Raw genomic sequence first — 27,500 nt, forward strand, 5'->3', positions numbered from 1 at the left:
CTCCGCATCTTAGAGATCATTCTAATTGTAAAACTAAAGAACTTTGGCAAATGGATAGGTTGGCTTGTACATAAAGGAAAATGGTTTTTTTTTACTTGTATAATATTTTGCAATTGAAAGATCTGGACATTGACTTTGAGTAGATATGTGCAAAGAAAACACCAGCAACTAAATGCAAAACTTGTCTTGGAGAGCCATCAAAAACATCACTAGCCATTGGGAGTTATTGCAAGCAGTTCCATTGTGCCAAAAGTCATTAAAAATCTATGATAGTCCTCAGCTTTTCCTGATTAGGAGTTTTCACAGCCATCCTGCATTTGCTTTGGAATAAGGTACATACTTTAAAAGTATGTCTTTTATGTCTCTGCCCAAAATTAGAACAGCTGTCCTGCTTTATTAGTGAAAGATTCTCTCCTCTTTGCCAAGTTAAGGTATAAGAAAATATACATACCTGCAGCTTCTGTAGCATTAGTGATTGTGGTGAGATCCCTGGAAACTCTCTTTATTCCTTCTGAAAACATCTTTTAATTTCGTGATGTTAATTGCAAGATCTCACTTCGAACCTCTTTCCTGGTGGATATTGGCAAAGATTTGGTTTTATCCTTCCTCTCACTGACATTCAAGAAGAACCTACTGAGGGGCAACAATTAATACATTGCGTGTTTCTCCACAAACCAACCCTCAAGGCTGGTTGTTTTGTGGGGGAGGGTTTGTTGAAGGGCAGTTGGTTTTGACAGCAGGCAAACAAGAAAAGTGGCAAAAAATTGTGTTATGACTAGGAAGATGTATTACGCCTTCCATAAATCGCGGAGGAGAAAGTTATCTTTAAAAAAGGCTAGAATATGTCAGCTGTTTAATAAAGGTTTTTGTAGGGAGGGATGCAACTTTAAAAGTTTGAAATATTTATATCTAATAACATTTCTGTTAAAAGCAATATTTTGTAGGTTTAGTTTATTCCAGTGATGAAAAAACCCCATAATTTAGTGAAATGAAGCTTCCCTAAAAGGAGTTGTGAACCCGTTGAAGTAACTCTAACCTATCTTATTTTAATGGAAAATGAGTTTAGTGTGAATTGCAGGTTCTCAGGCAGAGGTGCAGAGTAGAGACTTCTTTCAAAATAGATGATTATGAATTGTATTAACAAGTACCAATAATGTAAAGAAACTGCCCTTCTCCCTGATAGCTCTTCAGAGTTGCCTGAGTGTTAAACCCCTGTCTAAGCGTAATGGAGTAGGAAATCTTGAACGTTATTGAGGGCTTGAGTCTAACCACATCTTCCTGCAAAATTAATGACAGTCACAGCACCTTTGACTGAAATAACCACGATGGTACAAAAATCTCTGAAGGAAGCATTTCTCATTATCTACAGTCATTCTTACCTTAAGTCTTGGTATGACATGGATCTTTATGGGAGCTCATCCTGCACTGCATATAGCTGAGCTTCAGCACGCTGAAACTACTTTAAGACCGTATGCTAATCCTATTGAAAAAACCCCTTACCTTTAACTGCACATTACCCCTATATACTATAGGACTATCGAAAGCAGAGATTTCTCAGCCTCTAGCTTTGTGCTTCAGTTGATTGTTTCAGCTCTTCAAATATGTGTGTATCCATCCCATTGGCTGGTGATTTCCATGAAGGCTGCTTGCCCTCCAGCCCAGCTCTTCAAGCCTGGAAGGCTCACCCTACGAGTATTTCTCACATTAAAGGGATAGTTAGAGAAGGTGAATGTGTCCTGTGTATACTTCGAATGAGCAGCAGTATGAAATGTTCTGCAACACACACACACGGAGCAAAGTGGAAGAACAAGCTTTAGTTCCTGAAGCTGCTTATGTAGGTAGAGGTGCATGCTGCTGAGCAGCTCTGCTCATGAAGTGAATTAACATTCCTTTGCTTTGTTTTTCAGAACCAAAGAAAATGGCTTTGACAGAGAGCCTTTGCACTCAGAGCATCCAAGCAAGCGGCCCTGCACTATTAGCCCAGGCCAGCGGTACAGTCCAAATAATGGCTTATCTTATCAGCCCAATGGTCTGCCTCATCCCACCCCACCTCCACCTCAGCATTATCGTTTGGATGATATGGCCATTGCCCACCACTACAGGGACTCATACAGACACCCCAACCACAGGGACCTCAGGGACAGAAACAGACCTATGGGTAAGGCATGTTGATTTTCTTCACTGGGGTTTTTTTTTAGGTTTCTTTTTTTCTTGCAATCATATTCCATATTTTGGACAGAGAGCTTTTTTTTTTTCTTTTTCCTCATTAAATAGTACCTGCCATTCAGATGTAGCCTTTATAGCTGTTTGTCCATCTAGCTGCTTCTAATGGCCTTATTTCAAACTTATATTTGTAAAAGTAAATTAAATAGTGTCTTTGCTACACTCTAGAGCAAGACAGTCAGAAGGAGGAGGAACTCTGCTTTCACAGCTGGGTAGGTGACATGGACACTCAGGTGTCTGACAGGCAAGGATAGGTAAAGCCTTTTATTTTTCTTCTAATGCCAGATTTGTGACAATAACAACATCAGTGTAGCTTGATTTCACCTTAGACTAGAGGAAGGTTACTAGCCTTTAGAAAGTGTTTTGTGTGTGACATCTCAAGAGTGCGGTGCAACATGGGCGTGTCTGCAGAGGATGCAAACGGCAGAAGCTCCAGCTACACACAGCAACACATCTTGGTTTAATGGGATGTCTGATGCTCTTGGATTTGCCTGGCTTGCTTAGCATCTGCACTTACTATTCTTCTTTGTTTTAAACAAATCTTCAATATAAGAAGAACATTTACAAATACTCAGCATCTGTATATAGGAGGCTAAACAAAGAACAAGTGTCGGTTCCTCTTGAGTGTTGATAATAAATACTGGCTTAGTTGTATCATGTTGTCAGCTGTTCTGATAGATGTGCTACATTTTAACCACATGTTGTTTAAACATCTGTGAAGGGATGAACCCTTAATGATGCTCTGTTGACATGGAAGTAATTACTGCATTTAGTGACATAACACAGAGTTTATACTAATATTTTTCAACTCTGAAGTACAGCTAATATTCGGTATGCCGAGATACCAAATAATTGTCTTGCTGACTTCAAGTAGTGCAAATGAAAAATTACATGTTGTATTTTATGTTATATATATTTAAATAGTATATGGTCAAAAAGGCATATGTCCATTTTTGAAAGGTCATTTTGCAACCTACAGAGCCTGCAGAATTGAACACATTAAATTGAGTAAAACAGTAGCATCTTGTGTTGGGAAAAGTGCTAAAAAGAATTCAGAGCAAAGTTTTTAAGCATCCATTTATTTTTGTGGTGGCATTCCTGATACTAGACTGGGTAATATACGATATGTCTGTCTGATAGGCTCTTTTTTCTCTTTTTCTTCCTCCCTAGAGGACTCCCAACATTGTAAACATGATTTGCTCCTTTTTGGCAGGGTTGCATGGCACACGTCAAGAAGAAATGATTGATCACAGGCTAACAGACAGAGAATGGGCAGAAGAGTGGAAACACCTTGACCATGTAAGGGCTGAATGTACTTTATAGAATCATAGAATACTTTTATGTATAATTGTCTGAAAGGAGTACTTCTAAGAAAGGAATTTAAAATTTTTCTTTTGTAACAAATCTGAATTCTAGTATGTGTTTTGAAAATGTTGGTGACTAGATCAGAGGTCTTGCTGTTCCCCATTACTTGGCTCATACCAGGCCTTGCTGTTAAGTGCTTCCTGCAGTATTCTAATTATTACAGGCTGCCAAGTAGGGAACAGATTCTGCTCTATGAGACCTGGATCTGTAGCACGTTGGATTTGTTCTTTGAATTTATTAGTTCTGGCATCAGTTTGGGACCAGATCTCCTGGCCTCTGTGATGCCATGTGATACTAGTGGTGGGACTACAATCTGTTTAGTCTTTTCCTCCCTGTCTTTGCCCTTTCCCCCAGAAATCCATACCTGTACAGTTTAGGATCACCAAGGGATTGCCATTCTTAAAGCAAGACTGAAATTTTTCAGATGTATTTGCGATCACAAGGGGACACTCCTTCGTTATTAAACCCCAGGCACTCAGCACATTAGTTTCCTTTATTTCCCTATGATATTATGAATAAAATGATCTCTTTTTTTTGTTTGTTTTTTTTTTTGTTTGTTTGTTTTGTTTTTTTTTTTTTGGTGCACCATTCCAAACTCTGCTGTGAATAGCTGTTAAACTGTATAATGGACATGGTGGAAAAAACTAGGCGATCTCTCACTGTACTACGGCGATGTCAGGAAGCAGACCGTGAGGAGCTCAATTACTGGATACGGCGGTACAGTGATGCAGAAGATTTAAAAAAAGGCGGTAACAGCAGCAGTAGTCATTCCAGACAGCAGAGTCCAGTGAATCCAGATCCAGTTACATTAGGTACAGTATCCTCCTTAAAAATTGTTTACTGGTTCTCTTCACCTCAGCTAAGTGCTAGATGAAGTTCGTATTTGTTCTTCTGATTCTTCTTGCAAGATAGCCATGAAATATTCCTCTCTGCCGGCTACTGAATGAATTAGAACTGGTATGCCCTAATAGTCATGTTTATCTGTGGAATAGCTTGGGGGGTTGGATGATGCTTTGTAATTTGTTTTCTATTCAGCAATGTCTGAGAGTGGTGGGGCGGGAGGACAAACTGTCACACAGGGATGGCAGAGCAGTGAGATATGCACTGACCCTCTGTTCCTCCTATCTCCCTCCCTTGCCTGCTTGATTAAGGAAATCTGTAGGTGCTTCTGGATTGTTAGCACTGCAAAACAAAGGGCTTTCACCTTCTTGAATCAGGTGACTTAACTTGGAAGTTATCTTTCTAAGGAAATGGAGATATAAAGATACGGTCACTTCTTAGCTGTATTTGACACTTCCGTGCTGTACTTGGTTCCCACGTAAGAAAGGAACAACACCTGGAATGCCCACATGATCCTCCTAGGTCTGTGTCCACCACTACAGCTCATGCAGGTGTGTCTGAGCTAGTTTGGGTAGTGCTCAATGTATAGTTACACCGAGACACTCAGAGCTCAGCTGGAGCGGCAAAGGAGCAGACCAAGAAGACGGACTTTATCCCCTGCAGACCTTCACAGTAACACTCACACAATAACTCACACAACTACTCCAAGACGACTCTGTTGCATAAACCCAAGCTTTTATTTTGTAGGCTTTCTGTAATTTATTAATATGATGGCTGCCTTCTACCTCATCCCCTCATTTTTATGGCAGATGTGGTAAAGAAACACATCTTAATGTTGCCCTTTTATTGTTCTCTGCTCTTCTGAGGAAAACAGCAAATGGATTGCTTGTCTAATATTTATCTTAAAAAACAAAAAAGTGTCCATATTGAATGCCATCTGCTCAAAATCACCATAAACTGTGGTCATTAGTTGAATTGCTTATGTGTGCTCTTTTGCAACTATACAGCTTTATTTAAAGCTGTGTTTTCCTTTTGCCCTTAAGAATAACATTAAATCTAAAACTCACTTAAGTGCAAATAGAAATACAGAAAAACAAATCTAATGCCCTCTCTAACCTCCTCTTGGTAAATCTCTAGAGTATTATTGTAATATTTAGTGCCTCTTGATAACAACCAAACCTTTTTTTTGTGTGTGTGTGTGTCAAATGATCTGAGCGAATAGCTCTATAAATTACCTTCAGTCAGTGAAAGGAAGGGTTGTAGAAATGCTGTTCCCAAGTTCACTAATAAGTCTAATCCCTAGAGGAGCCCTTCTCAGAAAGAAGCATTCAGGTAATGGCTTATACGAATAGTGTTAAATGTAATGTAAAGAAAGACTCATGAATATGGCATCTGAAATGCTGATCACATCTGCAGCTTCGGGAAGAACACTTGTTAGGAAGCCCCTAGAGCAAAAGCAGTGGTACCCTTCTCTCGTAAAGCTAGGATGCAAAAAGAGCTAGGCCACGGTGCTTGTAAGTATAGTTAGTACATTAAAAAAATGAAAGGAAACTGAGTTTTTACCATTTTTTAACAAAATGGAACTCAAGACATTAATCAAAACTTTATAAATAATAGTACAGTCCAAGAAAAATAGTCATAACTACAACAACAGCAGCAGCAAAAGATAAAATGAAGATCAAATGTACACTTATGTCCCTCTATTACTGTTTTGTTTGTATATTTGTCAAAATGAATTCTTGGAAACAGCAAAGTCTGTTTGCTTAAAAAGACATTACATGGCCCAGCCTTCAGCATCGGACACACCAGTCACCTCTGCAGTACTATGGTTGGAGTGAGTCCATTCCAAATTTAACATGTCCATTTTGGTTATTTGGCTGTAAAAACTGGTTCTGAGACTCATGGCCATGAAGCTTGGATTGCTTCAGTGATGTGGCATCCGTCTCAGTTGTAAATATCAATAAAAAGTGCTTTTACGTCTTGACATGTCAGGTGGAAAATACTTACTTCAGAGTCTATGGAGAGGTAGTCCTTAAATTTCCTTGAACCAGGTAGTAATCTAGTTAACAAAATGGAAACTCCTAACATTCAGAGGTATAATAAAATTGAAGCAGTGTCTGTGAGCCTTGAGACACTGTTCTATTTAGGGATTTTTGTTTTAGTTTTGAAGTGAGAAGGAGGGGGTTGAAAAATTCCTCCAATATTTTAATTAAAGTGCCACAACATGTAAATATTGTGGTTTTTTGCTGCAGGGTTTCTAAATGTCAGTGATTCCCTTTTGTACTTTTTTTTAAACAAGGTAATCCACTCTTTAAATCCATCTTGTCATCTTCACTAGCAAGAGGGAAAAAAAAAAAGGGCCATATGGCTACGGTGTCTGTGCCTTTGTTTCTTTTTCTTTACAATTAAAATATCATCACGAAAGTGATAAGTTCTCACTATAAACATCACACCATGGTCTTCATAGATAGCTCTCACTGAAAAAAATCTGAGCTGAAATTCAGCATAGATAGTTTGAGTCCAAAGGAAATTGAAGAAAATTCTGGTTGTCATCTGCCAAAGATTTTTGTGGTTCTTTTAATTTAACATCCTTGCAAATCATGTTGATCTTAACAGTTTGCAGTATCTGACCGATATTTTTCTCTTGGTATTTTTAATTAAGAAATCAAATTAAATATTTGATCATTCGTTTTAATGCCATGTAATCCAATACACACATTAGCCAGCTACAACAGGTTACAAGCTCTCATTATTCTCCAAGAGTGTGTTGAAAGTAAGATGGGTCCATTCTTTTCAGTCTGAATAATATATGTTTATGAAAGTCTAAAAAATGACTCAGACTTTATATATATTCACTTGATGAACTATGATGGTCTGTGATGTGAATAATACATCATCTGGCTCCTCCATTTCTGCTGAAGAATTTTAGTACTACATACTGCAGCAGGACTGCAACTTTCATCCTAATAGTGAATAATTACACATATCAGACATTGTATACTGAAATACACACAGTCAGATAAATTAAAGATGAGGGTTCTTCAACATCATGGGTTATAAACAAGATCTATAACCATATTGAGTGCAGCTGTGGCTCTAGATAAGTGGTATAGGCACACATCAGAAGGTCTGCAGTGATGCTGACATTTTGTGTCTGTTGAACTGGTTTGAACAAAAATCTAACAAAATAGAGTTTGAAATCTCCAACTGAAGAGTGCCAATACCTGCAGGATTTTCCCTAGGAAGCCAGGATTCTCAGAAGTGTATGAATTTGTCAAAAACATATAGCTTAGCCATTTCTGAATATATTTTAAACCCTTTCAGAGGTTGTTTATATTTTATCAAAGTTGTCCACCCTCATACTTTAGTGTTTAGTATTAGCCATGGCATTCTTGCCAATACATGTCTAGTCATGCTGCGATTATAAAATCTTACCTTTACCTTTTACAGATAATTAACATTGCTGTGATATGCATGATATTCTCAACATGAGCTAATGGGAATGCTGTGAATACCACAGTAACATTTATAACTTGTAATTCAAGAATATAAGGCCTCTGTAATACTGGTCACTGATGATATTAAGTACTGTTCTTAATCCACTTGCTGCATGGGAGGTTTGGGCTCGATTGTGGTGTACTGAATTGCATGCTGTTAGTTAGAGCTAAAGCTGTAGAAACATTGTGTGTTTGTATTCTCTGTATTTGGTTTTGATTTGTTCTTGGTTGAGGATGATTCAGTAATGCAGTACCTGTGTAGTTTTCCTTTTCTCATTCTTTTTAAATGAGAACACAACTATATTTTTAATATAATTTGCCATGTGTTCAGTGTGTTGTAGCAGCCACGAAAAGGTATTAGAGGACAAAGAAGGGCAAAGATGACTAAAAATACTTGAAACTCATGCCCCCAACAAGGTTAGCAAGATAGTCTCATTCAGTATTATGCTCCTTGACATTTGTATCTTTTATGTGTGTGTATATAAATATGTATACACACGTATATCTGTCTCATTAGTTGGAGTGGCACACTTCTGAGCTTGACTTTTACAAACAAGGCAGTGAATGTTTGATGTTTATTGCTCTGAGAAATTTCTTGTTTGTTGTCTGTGTCCCATTAATATTGTTACATTTTTTACAGGGTAGAAGGAAGCAAAACCTGCATATGAAAGTATATAAATGCATAAGAAAGCATATGTATTTCATATATGAAATACATAGGATAGCATATATTTAATATATGAAATCATCTGTAGTTCAAGGCTGCTTATGTGCAGCTTTTATTATTTTTGAGCCCTAGTGTTCACTATGGCATGTAGGGTATTGTTGTCACTGCCAGTATTTTCATAAATACAATAAATTCTAAAAGATCCTCAAAAGATCAGCTGCTCATCATCTATTTCTTAATATTTAGTTATTATAGGCTTGGATGTCATTGTTCAGTGATAAAAACCTCCGTTCTTTTGTATTGTCAACCCATCTTCTGTTCCTTCTTTCCAAATATGGATTAGGCTTTTTGACAGTTTTGAACACAGTTTTTCCTTTTAAGTCTTTCTATTCTGTTTTCTTCAGTCCTTATTATCTTGTGAGAGTTCATATCCTTTATTTGGTCCTAGATTTTTGTCTCGGTTTCACTTCCCAGATCCATATTTATTTCTTCTCTTACAACTCTCCACACCTCCTTCAGTACTTTCAGCACCTATTCTCTTAAGCAGTCTACAAGATATTTCTACTCATTAGACTCCAGAAACCTGCAGTTTAATTGATCAATTAACTATTGATGATCCTTATGGTTGAATGTGTTCTTGAAATAAATACACCAGGGCCCAGGTAAAACCCAGCAGCATATTTTGACAATAGGATTTTTCTTTTGGTGTCTGTTTTCTTTCTTATTTAAAAAAATATCTAGGATGGGCTAAAATAGTACTTTTTCTAAATATTTTAAAAATAATACATTATGTTATTCCCTGCTGTTCAATAGCATGTGAGGGCTGAAACATAGACCAATTTTCGTGCTTTTTCCTCATGTGTATTCTTGTGTTCCAGTCCGACAACTTGCTGAAAAGTTTGTTTCACATTAAAATAGAAAATTCCAAAACAGTTTTGATTTCAAAATCTGTTTTATTTTTACTTCATTTAAGTTCTTCACAGACGAGTACTGGTTACTGTCATGTATATGTGCCTTTTATTTTCCTTGTTGAGCTTTTTCATCTGGTTCAGTAGGAACCAGACTTGATTATCAACAAGTGCTTTCAAACCATGCCTTGCCATGAATTTCAAGTCAATTCAGTAGTGCACATCCCATTGTTCTGTATAATAACATTCTTGCATTCTCACCATTAGCAAACCTTTGTATTATGTCTGACATGTAAAGCCTTTTTCAATATCCTTTTCTATATGAGCTGCCTTGTCATTTCAGATTATTCCTACTTTTGTCTGATTTCAATTTGTTTCCTTCCAGGCAGAATTTACTTTGATTTCTAGGCGCTACAGTCAGTTAATATAATACATTTTCCTCATTGTGGCTTCTTGCAGTTGGTTTAACATTTTGTATTTCAGAGACTTCACTCAATTAATGTTACATTTAGTTTTGGTTTGCTAGGCGTCCAAGTTAAGATTTTTTGTGGTTTAGTTTTAGTGAGCAAGTTCTGTGATTCTTAATCTGAAGGCCATCTTACCTTAAAAACTAATAGTAATGTAAGACTTTCATCCTCTGGTCATGTCCTGTAGTTTAGCCCCAGAAAGAAGATTGTTTTCATGGACTCATCAGCATTGACTAAACAATAGCCATGTTAATAATATTTTTCTTGCTTAGAAAAATATGGTTTTTATTATCTTCATAAGTGCTTCTTGTCTTTTTTTTTTTTGTGCACCATTCCAAACTATGGGAAAGACTCTCACAAGCTCTTGATTTAATTCTTCTTGCAGAGGATCTCATTCCTCATGTAAATAATTTGTGGTTGGAATAAGAGCTTGATTGATGTTTATGTTTTGGAAATTTTAACAATTAGCTGGCAATCTGGTCATTTATGTCATTGAATTCCATTTTTGGAAAGCCATGTGTACCAAAAAATTAACTCCACATCTCTTTTGTTTTTAACACTAAGTGCCACAGCAAAGGTCTTAAATCAAGGTTATGATCCCCTTGCAGTGGATGGTACCTTAAATAGCGGACAGGAAAAGTCAGCACAAGATACAAGACATGAATGCAACAAACCTCTTGTTTTTCTGCATTTGAGGTCTGGTTGGCTCTTTTCCTGCAGGTATTGTGGGGAGAGCAAGTTTTACAAGTGTTTTAATTTTTCTGCTTTAGTTTTCTTGAGCTTTTGAGCAACGTTTGGTGCTTCTGCCTCTATCCCTGACTGAACCAGCACTGTGCCCGCAAGTCTAAAAGCCTCCAAGGGATGAGAAAAGGTTAGGCAAGGATATTTGTTGTCTCCAGAATCATACGAGCCAAGTGGTATTGAGAATTTTTCCATTTTCAGCATCAGGTCTGAAGTCCTCTATGAAGTTGATTAAACCAATGCAAATAGCTGTTTTACAGAATCTTACACACACACCCTCATCATTTTATGCTTGAGAGGTGTGAAATTCTGCCTACAAAAATCCATGTTAATTTTCATCCCATACGTTAGTGACAAACAGAAGAGCTGGGGAAATCCACTCAGCTGCCTGTCAGATGGCAAGATTCAGTCCACCCAGTCAGTGTCTGCAGATTCACATGCTAGAAACCACATCTGTGGAACAGTGCACAGGGATTGGGATTCCCTACTCTCCACGTAGCTGAAACAGCCCCCGTCATTTCCACCTTTGATAGGTGTCTCCAATACTAAGTGTCATCTCTTAAATATGTTTAAGTGTCTGTAGCAGTGGTAGGTTGACTCTGTCTGGATGCCAGGTGCCCACCAAAGCCCATCTCTCCCTTCTTCCTGAGCTCAACTTCACTCCTGAATTTCTCTGCCTCCTCCCCCATAGTGGTACGGGGGGACAGGGAATGGGGACTGAAGTCAGTTCATCACACGGTGTCTCTGCCACTCCTTCCTCCTCAGGGGAGGACGCCTCACACTCTTCCTCTGCTTCAGCATGGAGACAGTCCTCCATGAACTTCTCCAGCATGGGTCCTTCCCATGGGCTGCAGTTCTTCATGAACTGCTCCAGCATGGGTCCCCCATGGCATCTCAAGTTCTGCCAGCAAACCAGCTCCAGCGGGGGTTCCTCTCTCCACAGGACCACAGGTTCTGCCAGGACTCTGCTCCAGCGTGAGCTTCCCATGGGATCACAGCCTCCTTCGGGCATCCCGTTGCTCTGGCCTGGGGTTCTCCACAGGCTGCAGGGGAATCTCTGCTACAGTGCCTAAAGCACCTCTTCACCTATTTCTTCACTGACCTTGGGGTCTGCAGGGCTGTTTCTCCCACATATTCTCACTCCTCTCTCTGGCTGTTGTTGCTCCTGTACTGTAACCTTTTCCCCATTCTTATCTGTGTTTATCTCAGAGGCGCTACCACCATCACTGATGGGCTCAGCATTGGCCAGCAGTGAGGGCGTCTTGGAGCCAGCTGCATTGGCTCTGTTGGACGTGGGGGAAGCTTCTGGCAACTTCTCACAGAAGCCACCCCTGTAGCCCCTCTGCTACCAAAACCTTGCCATGAAGAAACAACAGAGTAGCCAATTGTACATAAATAATATTGCATGCATATGTATGCTGATGTAAACAACAATTTGTAAAACCTAATGATTCAAACATTTTCTTAAAAGTACTACTTTTTGACCAAGTTAGTGAATGATAACTGTAGGGTGCAAACCCAAATATATTTAGTGAAAATTCTTATTCAAAGAATAAAGTGTACTTTTGTTATGTTTCAAACTCAGACATCAAACAGGATGTTTAATTTCTAGCAACATCTCTAAGAAGATTTAAACCTTATCTCTAATGTAATAATCAAGTATTTTAACAATTGAATTCTGTCACACAGGCAGCAGAAATCATGGCAATGAGCTTACCTTTACGTGTTTCTCGGTTGGTTGTTTTTTGGTTTGGTTTTGGTTTGGTTTTTTTTTATTTTTTTTTATTTCTTCTCAGTGACTTTGAAAAAATCAATCAGGTTTTAAATTGTATTTGAAAGGAGCAGCTTTTCATCTGCTGAGAATCTGTATGCTAAATTTCAGGCCAAAGTGAATTTTCTTTCTGTATTGTCTGATCTTGTGTCTTTGAAGTCTGTGTGGAAGGGATCTTGCTGATTTCGGAGCTCTTAGACTCAGGCCCAGAGGTTAAACCCTTTTAAAAAAGAGGAGGGGGAAAGAGCTGTCAAAATGTGATTGAAATATATGGGTGAATTACGAGCTTCAGCTCCAGTGAGGTTGTTTGGCAGCATATGTATTTAGGGGCTTAACCTAAAGTTAAAGGTTCTGTTTTTCAAACTCGTGCAGCTACAGTTGCGACCATGGGCTCAGATGGAGGAAAGCGTAGGTCTGAACATAGAGAAACATCTCTTTCTGTGCACAACTTACTTGATCACTGGAATGACATCTTGGCTTTTATCTCTGCCCATCAGTAGCCATTCTGTTTTCACAGAGCAGAAGCACCAAACCCAGACTGTTGCCCTCTTTCTTCATCCTTTTCATAAATATAATAACAAAGGATGAAGCACATCACTCCCTGAGTTGGTCTCGCAAAGCCAGCCTTGAAAGCATGGAAACTGTCATATAGAGTTGACTTGAAATGCTGTAAAATAAAAATAAAACAAACTAGCCTCAACTTGGCTTAAGACGAGGCACTTGAGCCCTCAACATTGATCTATCTATGTGACATTCATGAGCTACGGCCACAGCATCCGTTTGTTTTGAGTAGAACTAAATTAATGTGGGGTTTTTTTGTCTGAGCAATAAAGAAAGGGAAAAGGTATTTCTCTAAGCCTTGTTCTCAAAGAACAAGCCTTGCTTACTATGTTCTTTCTTTTTCCCTCCACGCCCCCTCCTCCTGCAGAATCGCATCGGGAATTCCTTCACAGGCCTGCGTCTGGATATGTGCCAGAGGAGATCTGGAAGAAAGCTGGTAAGAACTGTTTAAAAACACCAGCTTAGTCTTCTGGCAGCTGTGTGCAGTTGTTAAAGCACTGATGTGAGGAATGGAAGGAGGGGGGGAGAAAAGGGCGTACTGGTAACAAGAAGAAATCGCATTTAATAATCTTAAACTGGAACTGATCAGGACATGAAATAATCTTTATAATAGAAGCATCTGCTGCTATAGTTAGGGGGGTGTTGGTACTTCCATTAAGGACCCCTATTTTCAGGGGTTATAATGGTTTCAGGCTGAAACTTGATCTGCTAAAGTTTCAGTCTGTTAGTAATTTAAAAGAAAAAGTTTTTGTGGGTTTTTGTTTTTGTTTTTTTTTTTTTTAAGCATCAAGGTTCTTACCTAGTTGAAGGTAAGAATTCCCAAAGGAGGGGGAAAAACCTGTTAAGCATAAACCTTCAGCTGTACAGTGTAACCATTCTTCATTTAAAAAAGATTTTGTGCCTGTCAGCCCCCAGTGAAGTCTGTGCTCATAAACCTGCAAAGTTTTCAATGCAAGTATGCAAGATTGCATCTCTGCAGCTGCTCTGGGCAGTTGCGCTGGCATTGACAGTCACTTCCCCAGGCTTGGAAAGCACCATGGGCAGATGTTGTGGTTGTGCAGTTTTCTTCAACACTAAAACTCTGCCTGAGCACAAGAGTTTCCTGGCAAAGACCCCATTGCGGTGCTGGAGTTAGCCTTTGCTCTTTTGACACTGGTATCAGAGCTTCCTTGTTTTCAGAGGTGCCAGGAGTTAGCTCTTGAGCTCCAGTGAGGTAGTTGAGCTTCTATATATACTCTTATACACACACACCCCCCTTCTGAACACCTGTATAATCATGAAATCTACAGCAGCTATTGAAGCAGGAGTTAATGATTAAAAGGCAAATATGCAGGAGTTCTAATGCTTTCTCATCAAATCTCCTGTAACTGCTTGCAGCTTTTTGTTGCATTTTAATCTAGATACAGAACATATATGTAAAAATGTTCTGCTGGCATGTCATTGCATCAGACAAGAAGTTGTGGTTTTGTATGATGTGGGTTTATCGTGTAAAGTCTAAATTTGTCAACATGTTAGTATTTTTGGAACTATTGCACTTTCTTTGAAAAATAACGAAACAATCAACATATTTTTCTTCTGTCCAAGGGAAGTGTAGCCTTCTTAATGCCCAAAAGTATTTTCATAGTTTGTTTTGCCATATTCGTACAGCAAAGAAAAAACACCACAGACCCAGGAAATCTCAGTAAGAGTTGCTTCTGAATTGGAGACTGAAAGAAGCCTGACTCTTTACAGGATGCATGCCTGTATCTCTTAGAGTAGTAAAACATCAGAAGGCACACTGCATTTCGTAAATCGTGGGCCTTCATTTTCAGGGGTGTGCACTGACGTTGGAGGTCTCCACAATTTCATAATCCGTTCAAGGCAGTAAAGGTGCAATTCAGCTCTGTAAGAATAGGTCTCTAGTGCCATTTGACATGGTTTATAGTGTCCTGGCTGGACTGCAACTGCTGGTCAAGAATTCTGCAAATCTCTCATAAGTAATTTCTGCTGGCTCAGCGTGGATCTTGGTGTCTCAAAAGTCCATAAAGACAGAGGTGTAGACATCTGAATCAAGTATAAAGTCTGATTGGGATGCTGAATCCTTTGAACTGAAATAATTTGGCATAAAACTGGTTAATAAACAACATCAAAAGCATGCGAAAGGGGATTCACTTTAAACTTCTGGAGACTGATAAACTCCCGTGCAATTCCTGAAATACAGCAAGTTAAGTACCTGCTTTTTTATTGTTGGAGCAAGCACATAGTACACCTTGTGAATTAAAGCCATGTGAGCCCAATTCAGTTTCATTCATCAGTAGAAAGGAGTCATCAGTTCCCTGATTAACCTCATTGAGTTATGGATATGTAGATCGTGAGTACAAGCCAAAGGTCCGGTGCCGCTCAATAGACAAGAGGTGTGTTAAGAGGATTGGTCAGATCATAGGTTAAAAGACTTGCTCTCTGGATATACCTATTTCTCTTTATTCAATATTGAGTGGGTCCCAGACCCCTGTGGGCTGCTACCTTAGCTTCTTTCTGTGTCATGAGGAAACTCAGGAAATGGAGAGAAAGGAAGAGTGCTGATATAATTCGTGGTCTTCACAGCTCAGCATTGTTCACCCATTCACCCATTCATTGTCACCCGTAACTTTTCCTATATAGATATTAGAGGTTTTATTGTTATCTAAAACTATGAAGCCTGCATTCTATGTCTATAAAATCTCTGTAGGTAGTGGAAACATTGATTTTGAGAAGATCTACAGAAAATCAGTGGTTTTATCTAGTTCATCGGGTGTTCATGAGTTCATACTATATTGGAATAATGGTGGTGTAGTGAACAAAACTCCTAACATTTTAACTACTTTTTTCACACTTAGTATATCAATCACAACACAAATTTCTGTCGAAGTTAATTGGAATACTAAAGTCCAATCCATAGTTTATGCCAATTAAAAAGTATCAGTCAGGCATATGGCCTCATAAGCACTTTTAGTATCTTCACACTCTCAGAAGCTTTGCAAAAAATCTCGTGCAGTATAGAAGTTAGAATATAAGGTTCAATTTCTACATTTGGATTAAAAAGAAGTAGAATACGCAGGATGAAAAAGAATCTCTGAAAAATAGTGAAGTATTGTGCTTCTATTTAATATAATAGTTTAAACTAGCATTTCTAACCACTGCAAACACCTCAGTGTAAAACTAAATTTGTATGATGTAATGAAAGTGCATCATGCCATACAAAGATAATTTCTATCTGTAGTAAATATCATCAAGAATATAGGTTCTCTCAAAGAAATCCACTGTTAGTAACTGCAGTTCATAGACACAAAATGTCTGTATTTAAGTTGCCTCATTTTTATGAAAATTGTAATAAAATTGCATCTGTATGTCTGCTTGTGTATATTTCTTTTCTCACGATCAGTGAATGTTTGCAGTTGGTAATAAATATTCAAGCACCTTGCAAATGTCCTACCAATTCCTTTTGCTGATCTGTGTGTGCCTGTGGGACTAGACTAGGAATGCATAATTTAAATATAAATTGCCTGATTTGCATATACAATTAGTCTAGCTGCAGCTTTGATCGTAAGCAAAAATTATTGTCCTGTATTGCCACTTAGATAGAATTTTAATTCACCTTGAATATTCAAAGTAAATTAAGCCTTAGCTGTATGGTTGAAGGGTATGATTTTTCCCTCTCCTGAGGCTTTCTCCTAAACAACATTTATGGTAGGGCATATTTTGAGCCTCATAAAAATAAAAGCATAAGTTTTATCTCTAAGTAAGTGCCACCCCCACCCCCAAAAAAATTCACAAGAAACCCACAAACACCCCCAAAAATCTTCATTTGAAACATCTCTCTCAGACACTCACACGCATAACACACAGAGAGTAATAAAATGCTTTTTTCATTGCAATTAATTCAGTTTTAGTCAGTACATGGCTTAAAGTTAAGTCTTTATTGTCGTTTGCTTAATAACTGAAAACGGAGACTTCATGTAATCCTTACTTTTTAAAAATAATGAATGCAGAGCTAGAGATGTGACTGAAGAGAGTTACTGCCTTAGTATTTTTACCTAAAAGTTAGGTCTATGTGCATGCGCACCAATACATGGGCTAAATACATGGACTAAAACTCAAACCTGTAACACAGTTGTAATACTTAGATTTTAATCTACAGTAAAACATTTTTATTAGAAATCTATGTTTTTAATTAAACAGAACATTTAATTAAGGTGGTTTTTAAGTGGATGAAACAATTAAGTGCAAACACTTGAATGAAACATGTCATAATTAGTTTTAATAGAGTGTTAATTGGTACTAGGTTTGCCAAGTTAATAATTACTGCTTATTAAATTTTCAATTAATCATTGTCATTTTGCTTTGAATAAAGATGAAAATTAGATAAACTAATTCAGGGGGAGGATGGTTTCCTTGTTAATTAGAGCAGTTAATTAAAAAAAAAAAAGAAATTACTTGTTTTACTTGTCAATTAAGAGTGTTCATTAGTAAAATCTTTGCACTCTTCCTGCATCAAAACCTAAATAACTAATTTGTGACAATCCATGTTTTCCGGAATAAAGATATGACACTAGTATATGCACCAAAGAAACAGCTCTTACTGCGTTAGTTATTTTATGAGAAGCATGAAGGTTTGAATTTAATGAAGCGGCATGCCCCTGCTCAGTGTTAATTGTGCTCTGAAGCCTTGCTGGCTGGGGTGTGCTCAAGAGCTCAGTGGAGCCAGGAAGTCGAGTCTTCACAGTGTAAACATGGGTTTGAAGGAGAGATCAAGAGGTCAAATGAATGTTCATAAACAAATTTTAATTTTGGCTCATAAAATTATATGTCCAGGAAAAGGACTTAGACCAGTGATTTTGATTTTTTAAATAACTTTGGAGGGTTTTTTAACTTCATGTATTTATTCGTTAACATGGGGGGGGGGGAATTGTTAATGACTATAAATTCTATCTTAATTTCCAGAGCTTAAAAATATTTTTTGAAAAAGTCTGTAATATTATGTCTTATATAATAATTCTTGCCAAACATATTCATAAATCTGGTGTGCTGCAAGACCAATTTTCCAAGTAAACGTTCAAAAATATCACAAAAGTAGCACGCCAGAGATCTGAAGTGTCTCTGATTAAAGTGCTGACTGTGAATCAAAACAGCAAGAATCATCACAAAGTGTTACAGACTTTGGTGATCAGGAAGAAGCACCTGGGTGGTCTTGAAGAGTCTTGAGGAACCAGGTTCCTCTGTGTCTTCCTACTAAAAATGAAGACTCAGTATAGTGCATTTCATGCACCAGTCCTATGCAGCCCTGTGCCAAACCTCCTGTGCTGATGAGGATTTGTTCCCTCCTTTGCAGAGGAAGCTGTCAATGAAGTAAAGCGCCAGGCAATGGCCGAGTTGCAGAAGGCAGTGTCGGAGGCAGAGCGGAAAGCTCACGACATGATCACTTCCGAGAGAGCCAAGATGGAGCGCACAGTTGCTGAAGCCAAGCGCCAGGCTGCAGAGGATGCACTAGCTGTTATCAATCAGCAGGAGGATTCAAGCGAGGTAAGGCATCACCTGTCCAAGCTAGCTTTAATCTGGCACAGGCTCTTCGTGCGCCTTTGGAGTTCAGTGCCCACTATTAACTGTTTGCACAGTTGTTTTGGACACATAGAGCAGGCACATGCTGAGCTCCAAATTTTCTTGTCTGCGTTGTAATCTGAGCCCAAAATAGCTAGTGAACTTGATCTGTGTTCTCGCCTTTTAACCGCTGTTGAGTGTTACATATAACGCATTCATTTCTGTTCTAGTTTAGCTGTTCACTCGCTTTATTTTAAAACTCTTCAAACTGCTTCAAATCTACATTGAACAGATAACAAGATTGCTTCATGGAAAAATATTTCACACTGAAATCTAATTCAAATGAAGAAATGATTCATGTAAGAGATTATAGAGCGAGGTGGATAAAAGTTTGTCTGGCAAAGTGTTGTACGTAGAAGCGATTAGCAAATGATGGTTCCTGTAGGACAGAATGTGAATGTAGATTTGAAAGTGTTTCTTTGTTTTGAATGTGTTGCTTTGACTGCAGGGAATATTTCAGATTTGAGGAGTGGACAAACAGCTTCTGGAAGAAGGAAAAATAGGCTGAAAGAGCAACAAAGAGTAAACCAAGGATATGTATGTTAAACCTTGATTTACTTTCAGACCTGAGACTGGGAGCTTTGAATTGCTGCAGTATGGGGCATCCAGCAGCATGACTGCCTGGAAGCTGGGAGTGAAAGAGCAGTGTGGGTTTGACTGGTGTTACAGAAGTCTAGATAGCAATTAAATTTTACATCCAAATTTAATATCCTAAGTTAAAACTGCCATTAAAACCAAACATGACAAAGAAAATAACATCAGTTAAAAGTGATTTGTGTATAATCTTCATCTCTCAAGGCCATTGAAATGAAAGAAATGAAATATTTATTGTTCTTTTACTAAAATCTTGGATGTAGTAAACCCCTTGTTTAATTAAGTTTTATATGGCAGTGATATGGCAAAAAGAGTAGATAGAGGTACCTGTTGGGTGGGTCATACATACATTTGTGTATTTTTGTGTCGAAGCACTCCTCATGGGCTGGATGGGCAGCGTTGCAGAAGAGTCATTGAAGTCGAAAGATGCAGATGAGCTAGCTGCAGCATGCTGAGAAAACTGGCAAAAATCACAAGCAGATAAGTCAGTGGCATGCTGCAGTATGCATCCATAATTTGAGGGAGCGCAAGATTTTAATTCATACCAGGCTTCTCTGGAGATGAAAGACCATTGTGGGATCACTGAATGCACAGAGTTTCTCCTTAATATGTAGCAGATGAAAAACAAGGAGACAAAAGGAATTGATTTCCAGCATCTGAAAGTTTCTCAGGAAGAAAGGGACTAGGGGAAGTGTATCTACCCTTTAAGTACTAACTGTTCCATTGTAGATTAAATGAGACACAAAATGCCAATAAATTGAATTTATATCTGAGATACTCAAGGACATTTTCCCTGCACGATGTTCATAAAAAGGGCATTTTTCTGACTTAACACCATTAAAGAGGTGTCATTTTTTGTGTGTGTATCTACAAGACTCCTATTGTTAAAACCAAAATTCCAAAGGTAAATGCCTTTGGAGGAAACAGCAAATTAAATCTGTTTAGTGAGCTGATACAGTGTAGGCAGGGATAGAGTAAGTACTTCTGTGCCAATACATAGAGCCTATTCCTCCTCAAGCAAATGTGCATCCGAAGGAATGTGTGGAGAGTTTGTGAGCTGTAATTAACTCCTGAGCAGTCATATAGCTCTGGAAGAAGCTGTATAACAACAGACATCTTTACTTCTTCTCCAGCAGAATTGCTTATGAGGTTGTTCGCTTATTGGAAACGGGACTTTAAAAAGAGACAAGTAATTCTTTTAATTGCATTCTAATGACATATGGCTCATAGGGTTATGGATCTTCTCAGGCGTGTAGATCCTCAGGGAGGTTACATGCCTCCTGGACCTAGAAATTAAGTCTAGTGTCCTGATCCTGCAGCCTTCACACCTGTGGTCATGAGTGGCATGTCAGTGTGGCTGTTTTGAGGTGAAAAATGCAAGTTCTAGTAAACCTGCAGAGAGAACTCAAGTTTGTTCATTTTGTGTTTATGGATGCTTGATTAACTGTGAAGAGAGATTACAGTGATTCTTATATGAGAGTTAGAGGTATCTATTAAGTTTTTATAATTAGTTCCTCTTCAGCTTCTAATGGTGCCAAACTTGAAACACTTGGGGCAGTGCTTTGGTTAACCTGTTTTAGCTCAGGCTTTTTTTGATAACTCCTGTAAGGGTGGACCAGAGTTTTCCTTCATCTTTGAGGACAGGACGTGAATTTGCCAGTGTTCGAAAAGTGTTTCTTTGGAGGTGACATACTGTGTTTATCGGGGTTGAGGAATAAAACTTCACGTTTGCTTTGGTGTTCATTATATCCTGATCTCTTTGTGAACATCCCTCCTCATTTGTCTAGGTTGTAAATCTCCATAAACTTCTCTCTGTTTACAACTTTCAGCAAAATGCTTCCAGCAATGCAGATGCTTGTGTGCTAAAGGCACTGGAGTAATATTTCCAGGACTAGATTATTTCAAGTGCCAAATAAGAGAATGCTGAAGAGCAGCTTCTGCTGTCTTACAGATCTAGAGGAAGGCTGAGCATCACACCTTATTTCTTATCCTTGGCGGTAAGGGTATCTTGCACTGTCTTGCAAGAGATACTATCTTGCACTAAGGCCCGCAAGAGAGCTCTGTATAGGCTGCTATATAATCTTCATGCAGTTCCTGACAGAGAATGTATCTCCCACGAGTGTCATTTGGTTTTTTGGTGTTAAAACTATGAATGGAGATGGGAATTTGGCACCAGATTTCTAATGTATCATATATGAGACATTTTACTCTGCTCTCGTGAGGCCTCACTTGGAGTACTGTGTGCAGTTCTAGTGTCCTCAACATAAAAAGGACATGGAGCTGTTGGAGCAAGTCTTGAGAAGGGCCATGAGGATGATCAGGGGGCTGGAGCACCTCCCGTATGAAGACAGGCTGAGAAAGTTGAGGCTGTTCAGCCTGGAGAAGAGAAGGCTGCGTGGAGATCTCATAGCAGCCTTCCAGTATCTGAAGGGGGCTTACAAGGATGCTGGGGAGGGACTCTTCATTAGGGACTGTAGTGGTAGGACAAGGGGTAATGGGTTTAAGCTTAAACAGGGGAAGTTCAGGTTAGATACAAGGAAGTTCTTTACTGTGAGGGTGGTGAGGCATTGGCATAGGTTGCCCAAAGATGTGGTAAATGCTCCATCCCTGGCAGTGTTCAAGGCCAGGTTGTACAAAGCCCTGGGCAACATGGTCTAGTGTGAGGTGTCTATGGCAGGGGGGTTGGAACTAGATGATCTTAAGGTCCTTTCCAACCCAAACCATTCTGTGATTTTCATCTGATATGGCCACTCCTTGTCTATTGGCAAGGTTTCTCCCTTACAGCTCTTCATTTATTAGTCAGTAAAATGCAACCTGGACCCAGCTGAGGCTTCTTGAAGCTGCCCTAGTCTGAGAACTTTTTGCAGTGATTTTTACTGCAGTCTTCTCCAGAGCTCAAAGTGACAACTACTTCTAAGACTCAAGATTTTTGTAAGCTTACAGCATTCGCACAGAGAGAAGTTGATTGTTTTTTCGATTTGTTGTTATTACTGTTGTGGGTTTTGTGGGTTTTTTTTCTGGTTTTGTCTGGGGTTTTGAGTGTTTTCTTTTGCTTTGTTTTTAACCCAAAAAAGTAGCATCCCTGTGTGCAAGATTGTCTGCAAGAAAACGGTGAAATTGAGTGTGTTGAATTTACCAGAGCAAAATAAAGGTTGCTGAGGACAGTGGGAGGACCGATAAGGGAGGTGTGATGTTTGGAAGCATCCTGACTTTTAAGAAATGGTCTGCAATATTTTCAGAATTACCACATTCCGTAGCATAGTTTTAATTTCTGACGCTGACCTAATCCCCTGTTGAACTGTCGTTCTCTGCTTATATTTGAATTGTTCAATACATAGAATCATAGGGTTGTTAAATACATAGAATAATAAAATGGTTTAGGTTGGAAAGGACCATAAGATCATCCAGTTCCAACCCTCCTGCCATGGGCAGGGACAGCTTCCACTAGATCATGTTGCTCAAGGCCCTTTCTAACCTGGTCTGAAGGATTTAACTCACGACTGGTTCACTGTCTGTACATGTACTTTCTAAAGATTTCCATAGTTTCTTGGCCCTTGCAACTGACCAGGACGTGTTCATTATTTTCTGTTACTCTGATGAGAGAATAGTTGAAGACCAGCTAAGAGAGCACACTGCTGTAGGAAAACAAAAGACTAGAGAAGCCCTACCTGTCAGCATGGTGTTCCTGAACCACAAATTATTTCTTCACCAGTTCTTTACAGTTGTTTGACAAAAGATGACCCATTCGTCGGTAGTTGACTTGGCTGAGTACAGAAACATGTGTGAGCTACCTACTCTTTTAATGATTGCCGTGCTTGCTTTGGCTGCAATGTACTGTTATGCAAACCATTTTTAGTAGTAAGGGTGAACAGCTTAGCAAAGAGACTAGCTGCCCAGAGTGTAGCAGGGGGAAAAATTGTCAGAACATCTGTCTTTCTGCTCTGGTATAAAGTGCCACTGAAAAATCTGACACTCAGTGTTCTTCCTCGCTTTTGAGTAGGGTGGGGGCTGGAGACAGGCAAGGAACACAAATGTTTCAGTTCTCTCTACTTAAAGCAGATGCTGACATCTGCTCAGATAAAACAAGTATGTAACTGGTCCAACACTGCTTTTAAGAGATGTGTAATGTTAGGGCTTGTTTATATTGCAGCAGTTCATGTTGTATGTGAATATCACACTTAGTTGACATTTTGAAGACAGCTGGGTTCAATCTCTGCTGACCAGTCCTTTGAGACCAGGACTGTGCCAGCAAACCTGACTAAGCATCAGATGCTGTGATTCAGGCAAGCCTATTTTTCAGGCTGGTATTAAATTTAATACCTATGTCAGCTAATGTTTAATTTTTTTGGCTGGGCATCTCTTAGAAAGTAGCACATCATCCCCTGCAGTGGTGGGTGGTACAGAGGCGCCAGAGCCATGTGTTTTGTGCAGGATCAGTCCAGATGTGATGTGAACATTGGCACTGCCCCAGACTGCTAAGCTAAGCCTGGCTAGCCAGCTTGCACGTCTCTTCTGTATGCTTCTCTGCACTTCTGTTTTCAGGATTTAGCTTCTCTGACGCTGGCTTGTGTGAACATAGATGTACTTCACACAATAAACAGTGGCTTGGGCAAGCTTGGAGTATTCAGTGATAGGTGTAACTTTACTAGAAGCATTTAAAAGTTTGAATATCTTTGTATGGAGAGCTGCAGTGTGACGCAGTATGGGAATTTCCAAAGTACCAATGTGTTTCCCTTTCTGACAGGTCTTGGCTAGAATTTTCATAAACAACTTTGCTGGTTTTCTTACACTGGTGTTCAGTGGCTCATACAGTCCTCATTTATGCCACTGTGGTTTTAGTGATTTCTACATGTTCCTTTTCTTGTGGTTACCAGTGATAGAGCTTTGAATGCCATGGGCATCGCAGAACTGGGAAAAATCTGGGTTCTTCATACCCAGCCATGTTTCTTTTCATGGTAAACTGGGGAAATCTAGAATTTGTCAAAGATGACAGCTGAGGGTTTGGTGCTGTATTTGCAGCATTTCAGCATTTCCGAGCTCATCATCTTTTTGACATGTCACAGTCCGTTTGTTGGTTTGTTTTGTGGGTTTCTTTTTTAAGCAAGCTCTTCACTGAGTCTCAGCTGGAGGTGTCAGAGGAAAGCAATACTCAATTGTGGTTGAATATTTCAAAGATGAAAGCAACAGGTTGGGCACAATTATTGACAAGTATGTGTTCTGGTACTGGAGACCACAGAAATGGAGGGCATTTGTTTTGAAGAATTTCCATGATGGCAAACAGAAGTTTCTTGAGTTCTGTTGTTTGAAGATGGAAGCTTAACTGCATGAGAATTAAGAGTCTGACCTAAGATAAGGCTATGACCTAAGACTGATGTTCCTTGTCAGTTGAAAGAGGAGGATGAAATATGATCTGTGGCATAAATTCGGAGTGAGATTCCCATCTGGTGTAATTTAGTCCAATTTCATTGAATTAATCTATTTTCAAGGTAGTGAAGTTAAATTGAATTATGTAGTCTGAGAATCTGGCCTTTCGTATAACCTCACTGTTTCACAGGAAAATCAATGCAGAGTTAAACTGTAATGCAGTCCTCCTCATAGTTTTAGCTACATCTGGAACTATATAAAGCATGAGCTGGAAGTGCAGCACAGTAGGTGACTGCCTAAAGACACAAGAGAACATATACCAGGAGAGGCTTTGTGAGATCTACTCCCTTTCTCAATGGGTAATCAACTCTAGCTGTGTCATTGCTGTAAGATACCTACTTTTCCTGTGCTTTAGTGATGGAGATTCTCTAGTGCCTCTAGGCAATTTGTGCTTGTCCTTTGAAAGATTCCTCATAATGTCTCTTTCCAGTTTTTCTTGCAGATATTTGATCTCCTTGCTTCTTCTATGCATCTGTGTAGACATGGTCATTGCCTTTTCACTTCAGTAGCCTCCAAGATGTCTGGGTGCTACAATCCCCTCTCAGGCTACCATCTCTCCTGAGTTTAACAATCTGGATTCATTCAGTCTCATCTCATAGCTCATGTTTGTCTGACTTCTGATTATTCCAGCTGCCTTTCTCTGGGTTCTTTCCAAGTCTTATTTGTCTTACTTGATCTGCTGTATTTGAAGTGCATCATCCCAACCCGGACATTACTCTAGGCTGAATCTTGCCTGTGTTAGGAAATGGAGTCTTAAATCAGGTATAAAACAGTCTGTAGTCTTGCTCATATGCCCTGGTATGATGACTGCCACCTTGTCATCAACATGACACTGTGGGCCCCTGTTATCTGAGATGCTATCTACACAGTTCAGCCAGGGTGCTCCATTTTGTTGGTACTTGCTAGAGCTTCCCAGGAGGGAAAATATCTTGAGCGTGCTCAATCTCACAGTGAGCTCAGGCTCTACCCATGATATTTGTTCAACTGGAAATACGTGAGCAGGGGCAAGTGAAGCACAGCCCGGGCTACTAGCTGGCATATTAAGCCTCACTATTCTTCAGCAGAATTTGGGCTCTGGAGCTATCAGCCAGCCGTGTGAACAGAAAGCATCTGTTGCCAAAGGCGGTAGGCAGTACCTGAGCCTGATCTTTGCTGCTTTTTTTCACTAATCACACATGGGAAGGAGCAATGAATGGCCTCAGTGGTGATGGCTGTGTAGGACAGGAAGTTCTGCACATCAAATCCAGCTATTATCGCTATGCAAGCTTCCCATGGCATGTGTGCTTGTTTACTCTAATTTGTACTTTAGTAATTGTTAAATGTAATAAGTTGTTGCATAAATGTGAGCTGTAAAATTTATTTTGAAATTCTTGTATTTTATGTGCTTTTATTCCCACAATTATACTAAAGCTGTAATGACCTGTTAAATTAGGAATATGTCCAATGGACAAAATCACATACCAGGCAATGTAGGACACATTAAGTAATCATGTAAGGAGCCAGCTTAGAGCTTTGTCACTTCATTAAAATCTTGCACTTATGTATCACTTTTCATATCCTGTACAGGCTGATAGTTAATTGATGACTATTTTAATAAGAATGTTAAACTAACACTGCTAAAATCAAATTACTGTTTTCTGACATCAATACAGATCTTGTGCTAAGATACTCAAATATCGTATGATAGCTCTGGTCACATTGAAGACAGTTCTGTCTGTGCAGACAGTCCTTCCCCAATAGAGAAGAGAAGAAAAATAAAGATACCATAGAAGCTGGCCTATATTAACTAGTTAGATATTTGATCAGTTCGACATCCTCAAAATAATTCCAGCACAATTAAATCACGCACTTTAATGCTGAAGTCAGATCTGCACAAGGGAGAGGTTCCTGCACCTGGGCAGGTGCTGGCTGATTTCAGCATTATTATTCCATGTGGGGAGAAGTGTCTTTTCAGAACAATCTGCATGGAGAGGTTTTGCACATGTGTATTTGTATTCAGATGAAGGGATAAAGGGCCAAACTCTAGGCTGGCAATTTAGTTGGAAATGAATAGCTAGGAGGTCATCAGGAGTGGCAGTAGGTGGAAATTCTGTGCAAGCATGGTTGGAGCAGAATTATACCATATTTACTGATCACAGTGCAAACATCAAGCTGACAGAATGAAACTTCACAAGTACAATGTGAATGTTGAGAAATATTAGTCTAGCAAAAGAAAGAGAATGCAGGTATATCACAATTTGCTCTCTTTCTGGCCAGTAGGATGAGGCATTGTATCTCTTTGAAATGCTAACACAAACTTGCCAGGTCATTTTAGTGTATCCATAAGTATGTCTGTGCACGCATGTGCCCATAGTGTTCTAAACTACTTCTAGTTATTTTTCGTTGTGGAGATACAAAATGAAAAGGTGTTCAAGAATAGCACAGCTACCCATTTCCAAACGTGGTTTTACCTCTCCAGCACTGGACAGAGTTTGAGCAAAATGAACCTGAAACAATGAATACTGAATCAAAACCAGGTGATGCCAGACAAGGAGTCTGAATTCCCAACATTTTACTACCAGAAACATCTGTTTCTGTGTGTTGGTAATTTCACTTTTTTTAAAAAGTGTTTTTAAAGATGGGAACAATTTTATGAATTAAAAAAAAAAAGAAAAAGAAAAAGAAAAAGTCCCTAACACATGTATCTATAATTACCTGGTTTAGTCTGTGTGTTTAATCAGTATGGATTGAGAATGCCATGTATGTTTGATTTCAGTCTTAAAGAGCAATTGAGCACTGGACAGTTACTCTTCCCCCATCTGCCAGTACAAGTCAATGGAAAAAAACCAA

General features: G+C 39.0%; 1 protein-coding gene across 1 annotated transcript in view; it reads left to right on the forward strand.

Moving 5' to 3' along the window:
• Positions 1-1,907: 1,907 nt before the first annotated feature.
• RUNX1T1 (runt-related transcription factor 1; translocated to, 1 (cyclin D-related)) overlaps positions 1,908-27,500 on the forward strand; it is a gene marked incomplete at its 5' end in the record, with an annotated part of 27,104 nt that continues 1,511 nt past the window's right edge. The window contains 5 exons of the mRNA XM_010018571.1: positions 1,908-2,158; positions 3,437-3,522; positions 4,199-4,400; positions 13,408-13,476; positions 18,388-18,578. Coding sequence (XP_010016873.1) covers positions 1,908-2,158; positions 3,437-3,522; positions 4,199-4,400; positions 13,408-13,476; positions 18,388-18,578 — 799 coding nt within the window. The remainder of the gene's footprint in view (positions 2,159-3,436; positions 3,523-4,198; positions 4,401-13,407; positions 13,477-18,387; positions 18,579-27,500) is intronic.

The sequence above is a fragment of the Nestor notabilis genome, unplaced genomic scaffold (assembly GCF_000696875.1).
Source record: "Nestor notabilis isolate BGI_N333 unplaced genomic scaffold, ASM69687v1 scaffold9627, whole genome shotgun sequence".
NCBI lineage: Eukaryota > Metazoa > Chordata > Aves > Psittaciformes > Psittacidae > Nestor > Nestor notabilis.